This window comes from Artemia franciscana, chromosome 2 (assembly GCF_032884065.1).
Source record: "Artemia franciscana chromosome 2, ASM3288406v1, whole genome shotgun sequence".
Classification (NCBI taxonomy): domain Eukaryota; kingdom Metazoa; phylum Arthropoda; class Branchiopoda; order Anostraca; family Artemiidae; genus Artemia; species Artemia franciscana.
Genome location: NC_088864.1, coordinates 27,191,777 through 27,201,971, shown reverse-complemented (window position 1 = coordinate 27,201,971; position 10,195 = coordinate 27,191,777). Strand labels below are relative to the sequence as shown.

Genomic DNA, 10,195 nt, shown 5'->3' with positions numbered 1-10,195 from the left:
TTTTACTTTTTCTTGTGATGTTGTGGGAGAAAGTTAAACCCCCAAAACGTATTGATTTCCAAAACTTTATTTTGGATGGAGTTGCCGACCTCAGATGGCTTAACACTATAGCCAGTTTAAAGAAATATTAGGACTTTTGAATTCCTCGTAAGTACTTATTCCGGATTTTGAAACTTTGGATCAAATGAAATCAAAAGCAAGCTTTTCTAGAACACTCATTGACATGGGGAGCATAGGCTAATCTAATGCATTGCAATGGCAATAAGGTTGGGATAGCAATTTTCAGCCCTGAGCTGTGGAGGGGCGCACGTGATCTATGGAGTGAGATTAAACCTTGAATTATCAGTAAAAGAAGCATCATATAAAGAGCAGCAAGGGAGCAGAACCAGACCCAGCTCTAATTGATGCGTAAATATCTAAAGAAATAATTACTAGATTGTATTGCATATTGCTCAATCAACCTAGATTGCCCAAACAAAGCAACAAATGTGGCCAAAAATAATCCACTGTTTTACTGTTCCAGTTTTAGACAGATGGTGCTTAGGTGCAACAAACACGTAGTCATAGCATTTCAAGATTCTCCCAATCTTAGCATAGAAATTTTTTGCATCAGGGTACACTTTGTATCGTAAAAAAAGAAAAACAAAAAAAGAATAGATTCTTAAAGAAGCTTACATCGTCCTAAAAATATTGGATTCAACAGAATGTAAAATCTAAAGCAGTAGCATATCATCTAAATTGTTTATAGGCACTGTATATCGACAACGTGTATCATCTAAATTCAGTATATCGTACCATCTATGTTTATCTATAACAGAAAATAGAGCCAGCAAGAATTTCTTTACATGGTAATATAAAAAAACAAGGGAATTTTAAAATCTAAGTATTTTATGAATATATCCTTACATAAGATTGCATCGACCTGTGAGGTGCTAACTTGTAGTGACATACACTTTTACAAAAAAAAAAAAAAAAAAAAAAAAAAAAAAAAAAAAAAAAAAAAAAAAAAAAAAAAAAAAAAAAAAAAAAAAAAAAAACTTGCAAAAGGAATATTATAGGTTTTACTGGCTTTGACATGACGATTAAAGTCAGGATATGATTCTTCTGGGGGGTGGGGACTAAATGCGCGTCAACGGTAAAAATGGTGACGTACCCGTTTAAAGTAAGGTCTAAAGTGCCACTACAAGGTTTCTACACATGAACAGTAAAAAAGAAAGAAACAAGATCTGCCTTCATGCTTTCATTTTGCCCTTAATATAGAAGAGATTAGGTGATGAAGAGTAAAATAAGCACAGTGCGTGCTCTTCTATTTCACTTATTAAAAGTTTCAGGTGGAAATCTTTACTCCCGTTGAACAAAATATAGATTGAATGAAGCTGAAAATGAAAGGTGAATCACTTAAATGGACTTTGGTAGAGGTAGAGAGTGGATATTCATTGATTTCTGTATTCAGATATCTGGGCCTGTTGAGAGAAAATTTACCAATTTTAGTTGCCAATAGCATTACCGACAATTGGGACGGTAAGATAGAAGAGGTTAAACTCTAACACGCCTAAGCATACTTCATCAAGGATTGAAAAGCTTAGCGTTAGTTAAATCCTCTTATAAGCATAATTGAACTGAAACAAGAGCAGAAAGCAAAACAGGGCTTCTGTGGACGGGTAAAGAAGCCCATGCATCAAACTCTGTAAGAAAATGAAGATAGGAACTTCTGGCAAAAAGTGATTCTTGAGGATTATAGCACTTTCAGTTTAGTCTAGGAAAGGTCAGCAAAACTAACATTTTCCAAGTAATGTATCACAATATGACCCAAAATCCACTCATAAAATGATCAAATATCATGATTGTGATTGCTGGGACATAATCAGTGGAAGTAACACAGGAAGATGTGCTCTTCTTCTCAAGAGTGTGGCTGTGAAAACAAGCAATTATATTAACATTCTGGAAGAACAAATGCTTCCTTATTGGGACATTCACTAGTTTGATTATTAAATGCCTCATAGGTCCCCTACCTACAATGCTAAGGCTGTGAAAAAGTTTTCCAGTGACTATAAAGTAAGCATTTTATGGAAGCCAGGGATATCCTCTGATATGATGATATCTGGAATGTTATGAAACAATAGATCCAAGAGACATGCCACAGCAGCATCGAGTTAACAGCAGCCATTTTAAGCAATATACGTAAACAATAGCATGAAATCAGCTTTGAACTATATGAGAAGCGGTGTTTTCTTTTGAATACAGATCTGCAAATCAGTTTTCTCGGATGTCGCAAATTCCCAAAGTATAAAAAATAGCGCCTGTTTAACAGATACCAGTTGACCAATAGTACAACATATGACATACCTAACTAGAATCGTAAAAATACAAGTCAGCTTTTCATTTGCAACGAATGAATTGTCTTTGATATCTGAGAATCTCCTCGGAGGTCTCCAAAGCAGAGGACTCAAAATTGTCACTAGTATCTAGGGATCAGACAGCTTAATACCATAGCAGGTTTATTGTAGTTGTAATTATGGATAATACTCATCAATATTTATAAAAATCAAATGTGATACAAAGAAAAAAATTAGAAAAGAAAAACTTACAGACAGACTATCTGGATAGCCAAGAAGAGTGATTACTGTTTTGTTTGATGGTAAAGGGTCATGCAGGTACAGCAATTCTTGTTTAGGCCAAAACAGAACAATCCCATATACATTTCCATCTCTCTGAGTGTACCTATAAACAAGTGATAATATTGATAAAAAAACAATATAAAAGGCAAGTATTGGGTGACACACATAGGATTCGGTAGTAGTACAATAGCAAAAAGTTTGTATATTTGTCAGACCCTTTAATTTTAGAACCTTTTATTTTATATTATCCAAACCATGAATGAATCCTTCATAGAATTTTAGCTAGTCTTTTTAAACTTTGAACTAGCCTTTGGGAATAAACGATTTCAGGTCATACCAAGTCACAATAATTTCCTTGGTAATAAAAGAAACCTTGAAAGGTCTAATCAATAACGACACTAATTCTATGAGAAGGGAATCATTGACTTACGAGTGAAAACGCGTTGGGATGGATAAGTCAAATTTGATCCATTACTAACAGCTGTTTAAGGTACCTATGACTAGCCTAACATGTAGCTCTTTGGCTCAGTTTGCCACAACTTGGAAGCTACTGATTTTGAATGTTTGGAAAGAAAATGTAGGTGGGGTTTTCAAAGTCGATAAATGAGATATAAAAGTAGCTCACCAAACACCACTTGTGGATGAATCCTCTTGGGACTTCCATGGATGACTTTCATAGATAGCTTCTCCGTTCACTTGTAACCACTCTCCCATTTCGATCAAGCGTTCTTCAAATATAGGTATGATTCTACCATCGGCAGTTGGTCCAATATTCATAAGGAGATTACCTAAGGAAGTGAATTGTTAAACAGGCTGTATTATCACATGGCCTGTACAGCCTGTATTATCACAATTTAACTACCAAATCGGGATTTAAATCGAGCTATGCTCTGATAGAAACGAGTAATAAACGGCAAAACAAAGTGAAAGCTGTTACCCGGACTAGCAGCTAGGAAATTCCAGGAAAATCCTCAGTGAAAAGAAAAACATCCAGTAACATCCCTACACAAAAAAAATCAGTCAAAACAGTTGCAAAAGATAAAAAAAAGGTTCAAAAAAATCTCTAAAACTAGTCATTTATCACCACGGCTGAACTTTGGCTACTCTTAGATCAGAGCAAGAGAATACATCCTCAAAGAAGACGACCACATTTAAAGTGGGATTGTTCAGTCAGTATTAGTTTGTAGCCAAGGTTATAATACATAAAGTTTGAACATAATTGTTTGGCATCCATAACTTTTTCTTTCTTTACCATAAATTTAGCAAAACAGACAAAAAAGCTTATTTTATAGTGCTAGCATAAACACAAAGCTGAAATTATGCACTATATATCAGATTAGAAACCTGTGATGTGTCGATTGCAAAAGAAAAGAACAGAAGAACAACCTATGATTACCCATCGTTCAGATTTCAAAAGAAAGAAAGAATAGAAATAAAGCAATATAAAAGACCTTTAAACTGTCATTAAATTCTGTTCTTTCATGAAATTCACGCGAAAATTTTCTATTCAGTAAATTTTTTTCACATAAATCTCATCTTACACAATAAGACTAGTTTCTAAAGTGAGAAATTGTACATCAATTACAAGGATTGAAGAAAGTCATAATACCTCCACAACTAACAGTTTCTGCAAGTTCTTTGATAAGTTCATGCGTTGTCAAATAATCCTTCAAACTAGCAGTTCTTCGGTAGCCCCACGAGTCTTTGTCAATTGTCATGCAGTTTTCCCACTTGTGCTCCAACAATTTTCCTAAAAGAACAACAATATCTTCATCAACTCAGATACTGAATCGATCAAGTCACCTACAAATATAAAATTTTAGCATTAAAGTGCTTGGAAAGTGCTTGGTTAACTCTTAAACTTGACTGTTCACAAAAACGTTTAATAAGCTTGCTATTTTACAATGCAACTTAAATCAAGACAAAGAAGTATACCTTCTCTCATACTTACACAGAAGACAACTGGAAAGGAATTATCCTAAGAATGGCTATATAGCCCATTCCCAGTTGAAAATTATAAAGATAATAGGCTTTACAATACGTTTTAAAAAGTTTTTATTAATTTAGAAAATTTAACTTTTACAACCTCGCACATTGAAAAAACTTTCAGCTGCATCTAGAAATAAAAAATTAGTCGTTGAATAAATCTACGAATAAACGCCTTTTTTTAGCGTGTTTTTTAAATATAAATTTCATTGCAGCTAAGCAAAAATTCAACATTCTTTTAGTAATTCTAAAAAATAATAAAACGATTCAGTCAAGTTCCTTCTTTTTTCCCTCGATTCCTTGGTATTAATTTTCTGGTTATTCATTTCATTCTTTTTAAATATTCTCACTTTCTTATAGTTTCTCAGTATCAAAGACAAATTCAATTTAAAACAGTGCATATTTCTTGATGTTCTTTGCTATCATTTGCTAATTTCTTTTTGTGAAATGATTATCCCGAATGGATACCCACTAAAAACTTCCCTCAAACAACAGTCATATTTTACACACTGTCTAATTGCATTATTCATTGTTCTTGACATTATTTCTATTTACATAATATACTTCAATGTAATTAAATAACAAATTCAGGAGTGTGTAAGTCATCAAATATATATAAACGCAGCACTACACTACAACTAAAAACTTGCTGCGGCACCGAGACGCCTGGAGCCAACACAGCTACGCGCACTCGTCCTTCTTCCCAATCTATTCAAAACCTCCCTTTTTACACCCTCCTAGGAAGTTCTTATTTCCCTTAAATCTTTCCTTACGATATCCTCCCATCCCAACCAGGGGCGGCCTGATTTACTTTTTGCTCACACTTCCATTTTGGATACTTAAATTATCAGTATAATCTAAGTCTAGGAGAGTTTTACTTCCCCATTTGATTCCATGTTCTCCCATCACCTTCGCTGCTCCTCTTAAAACAAAGTTCATCAAAATGGTCCATATGAATAGGAATAGAACGCAACCCTGCTTAACTCATGACTTAATATGAGACCGACTACTAATCTCAATTCCTACCTTAACCGCAGCAGGGTTATTCTCGTACATAGCACTAGTCCCTTTAACGTATTTGTCTATTATACTATACAGGGATAAGATCTTCACTATAGTTCTTCTATCAGCTGAGTCAAAAGCATTCTCATAACCTATAGAACTGAGGACTAAAGGTGTCTGATGACTCAGGCACTTCTCAATTATTAATCTAAGAGTGAAGATTTGGTCAAAACATCCTCTACCCTTCCTAAAACTACGATGTTCTTCTCTTAAAGCTTCATCTACAGTATCTCTAAGTTTAAAAAGCATCATCATACTAAGAAATTTGATAACTACAGAAATCAGGCTAATGTTTCTACAATTACTACATTCGCTCTTATCACCATTTTTATAGGGGGTTTCAATTAAAGTTTTCCTAAAATCGTTAGGTACTTCCTCTTTTTCAAAAATAATATTCATAATTTTCAGTAACTTATTTCTAACCTCAAAATCATAACCACTATAGTTGAGAAACTCATTTACCACACTATCAGCACCTGGGGCGTTCTTATTTTTAATCCTTTTAGTACTGTCATTAATTCTTCCTCACAAAATATATCTTACTTCCTATTTAAAGTGTCACAAACTTTTTCATCCTCCTCTATATCATTTCCTGCAACTCAATCCAGGTTTAACACATTCTCAAAATGTTCTGCCCATCTTTCTTTAACTCCTTCCTTATCACCAATGGTGGTCCCGCTCCTATGTTTAACTAGGACAACTCCAGATTGACTATTCTCTCTCGATTTATTAACATGCCAGTGCAATATTTTACTATTCTGCCGTCTGGCTACACTTTCCAGATCTTCGGCAATTTGATCCATGGCCTCCACTTCTCTTTAGTTCATTATTTAATGCTTTCTTCACCTTCTTTGCATTATGCGTATTTTCATACGATCTATCACTTAAGCACTTCTTGTACAAGCTCCTCCTCCTCTTGATAAAACATCAAGCATTTTCGCTGATATTTCTAGTTCCTAACTTTCTTCCCAAGACACCATCATCAACTTCACAAACTGTTTTCCTAAAATTATTCCGTCCATCTCCCGCATTGTAAATCTTCCAAAAACTCAAGTTTAGTATTCAACTGTTCCTGGAAAATTTCTCTAAAATTCTCACCATGGAGTCTACCAACATCATAGCTTCCCGGAAGGTAGTTGCCCTTCGTAAATTTCAGCTTTAAACTAACCCTAGAAACTACTTAATGGTGATATCTATTTTTAACACCGAAAATACCACTCCTATATACCCTAGTATTTCTATTGATCATGCCAATATTTGGCTTACAATAAAATATTCAATAAGGTTAGCTGTCTTACCATCGTGTGAATACCATGTTGACATATGGACCATTTTATGACCAAATGCTGTATTGGTTATAGCTAGGTTGCTATAGCTATGAAATTGCAGCCGTCCGTAGCCATCACTGTTTTCTTTTCTTACACCAAATTTATCTAGGCTAGGATACCACCTATCCCTATCAATCTCGGCGTCAAAATCTCGCAATAAAACCCCCATATTTCTACCTCCGTCAGTCAGTTCTACAGGGGAATATACTACTATGACTGACACCCAGCACTTTTTAGTTATAAAATAAGCAACTAGCATTCTATTATTAATACCTTCCTAACCTAGACAAGACTTGACCGCTCCCTTATTCATCATGAGCCCTACTTCTTGTCTATATACCCCATCCTTCCTGCCTGAGCAACTAAATTCTATATCATCTAATTTCATGTTCCCTACCCCTTGGCATTGAGTTTCTGAAACTCCTAATAAGTCCAGTTGGAAGCATCTGAATTCGGCTGTCAAGATTTCGATACGATAGTTATTTTTTAACGTTGTAGCTTTCCAAGTTGCAATTTTCATATTCTTTAATTCATTGAAATTATTTTGGCCTTAGGAAAAGCAATGGTCCGAAATGCCAGTGCAAGACGGGGACCAACACATCTTCTTAGGTTTACACGTAGCGCTTAACCCACCTTAGAACCGGAAAGCAAGATGTTCCTGGGACCTCCAGATGAATGGAGGCTTTGTGCAATCCTGGGCCCGTCTTGGTCACAACATAGTTTTCCGCACTTGGCTATACCCTTCTATCAGCTTGGCTATACCCTTCTATATCAGAGTCGTATCCAGTGCCAATGTTGTGTTGTTTACTAGGCTATAATTTCTCTGAGGGGAACCACTCCTCAAGGTCACTGTGCAACGCTGTTAGTAGTCATAGTTTTGGTTAGGAAAAACTAGTGAAAAGCCCACCTAATGCCACTATGAGGCCACGCAAGCAAGGATTTCCCTGTCGGGGATAGGGACGGAGAAAAGAACTTGTGGCGGCCTATCCTTATCAGGGGTTCCATATATCGCCTAAAAAGTACGATTGCGCATTTCCCATTATTTTTTCTTTCCATAATTTCTACATAACAAAGCAAAATATTAGGTTTTAGCGCATTATATTTTGTCCACAGTCCAAATAAAATAGAAGTATTGAATAAGTTTAGTCACTATAATGACATTAAATTAAAAGAAGCGCGTCACTGTTATAGAGGAAAAGCAAAGATCTACGAGAACTAACAACAACCCAAAGCCAAATTAGCAAGTGCTACTTCAGGGTCAACACATTTACATATAAAGAAATACCAGGCAATAAAATCATTAGTTAAAAAGATGAATAAGAATAGGACTGTACAAAGGGATACGATATACAGTTATAAATGAATACGAGAATGTGTATAATACGGTATAAAAGAATACAATAACAAAGAACAATTGTAGCTTAAAACAGCTTTAATCTGACATAAGCATCCGCAATATCAAGAAAAGAAGAAGCAAAGGCCTAGAAAAGAAAGCACTCAAGTTCAACACATTTAGATGAAAAGAAATGCTAAGTAACAGTTTTACTGGTTAAAATGACAAATAAAATACTGCACGAAAGAATAACGATATCTTTCCACTGCCAAAGAAAAAATTCTTAAAGGAAGAGTCTATTTCCATTCTTTCTGGGTAGTAATTAGCTTACAAGCTGTCTTGGTAGGGCCAATGAATGTCACGCTGAAAGTCGGGCTGCAGTCATAACAATCTGAAGTCCATGCTAAGTTTATTATCGTTTTCAAGAATGTCAGATGAAGCTCATCTAAACCACCCTCATATGTAGTGAAGGAAGAACCAAGGATAAGTTCTAGAGCCCGTCTCGAATAGTCTCAATTTTACATGTCTAATCTTTGGCGACCCACAGATGCTAAACAGGAAAAGCTTATTCCACTGAGGATTGAGTACCACAATTGTATATTTAATAGCATATAGTATATCTTAAATAGTATATCTTAAACTAGTCATTACAATATAACTATTTCCAAAATCGAGAAGAGGATTGTAGCATAAACCTTATTGCTTTGTTTTGCAAAGAATTAAGATATGATTCAGTGGTTTATGAACGCTATAGAAATGACCACAGTTTAAATAAACCGTGGTCATAACGGTTGCCAAGAATTTATTTTCATTTTTTTATGTCATCCATTTTTATTTTCTTAGTGTCTATCAATTTAAAATGTATATCAATTCAAATGAAAACGAAATAATTACCCGGATTATATCTGTCACTGCAAGTATAGAAATCTCCATGTTTGCATGGGATGCCTCTTCCCCATCGGTCATTGACCACGACTGTTTCTTTTACTGGGCTATCATTATACAGCCATGATAGGAAATTTGTTGAATTCCAATATGTATAATCAGCTTCCCAGTCGCCGTCCGACCAAATTACTTCGGGCTTATAATCATTTACCTAGAAATGAAAACAGTCATGAAATGAAATTGTTTAACTATACACACTATTAAATACAATATAATTCGATAATAAGACTACGACTTGCATGAAAGTACAAACTGATGCTATAATACCAAACTAAAATAATCTCCCATGAAATATAACATTAATGCACAAAAATATTTCAACGTTATCTTCTAAAAAAAACGAGAAAATTAGAAAAGTTGAAAGCTGAAACTGGTAGAGTTGGCTTGAAACAAAAATCGATAACAGTGTCCAATATCCGCTTTCTTTCAAGGCCCGTCCTTATTGCATTTCTAGGTACCTAAACAATTTGAAATTTTGCCTCAATTATATAAAAATCAGCATCTAAGTTTCATTATAGATTAGGTAAACTTTATTCCGTCTCGAACAATAGAAGCATCAAATATCGTCCCTGTCAAGCCTAAAGTACGTATCTGACATGTTCACACTTATGAAAACATTACCAAACGATTGTCACTAATGACTTAGATTCTGCGTGGTATTGATTTCGCCATCTTTGATTGGCTATGCAGATGATGTGATGAAGCTGAGTTGGTCTCTGCATTGGCTAGAAGCTAATTTTATTAAATTGCATCAAGAGTATACCCATATCGGACTCCAATTTAATGCTGAAAAGTCTGAAGTACTGCTTTTAACTCGAAATCAGATGCTGGTCGGAGCGTCACACTTGCTGATTCTACTGTTTAGCTTGTGGATGATATTGTATATCTGGGCCTCCCTATTGGACGGTCAATACTAGAGACAC

At 35.0% G+C, this 10,195-nt stretch overlaps 1 protein-coding gene across 1 annotated transcript in view; it reads right to left on the bottom strand.

Annotated features, from left to right (window-relative positions):
- The window catches only part of LOC136039468 (alpha-L-fucosidase-like), a 37,114-nt gene that overhangs the window by 1,857 nt on the left and 25,062 nt on the right, over positions 1 to 10,195 (bottom strand). Inside the window, exons 5-8 of the mRNA XM_065723242.1 lie at positions 9,222 to 9,423; positions 4,228 to 4,368; positions 3,244 to 3,406; positions 2,589 to 2,721 (exon numbers count right to left, since the gene is read on the bottom strand). Of these exons, the coding sequence (XP_065579314.1) occupies positions 2,589 to 2,721; positions 3,244 to 3,406; positions 4,228 to 4,368; positions 9,222 to 9,423 (639 nt within the window). The remainder of the gene's footprint in view (positions 1 to 2,588; positions 2,722 to 3,243; positions 3,407 to 4,227; positions 4,369 to 9,221; positions 9,424 to 10,195) is intronic.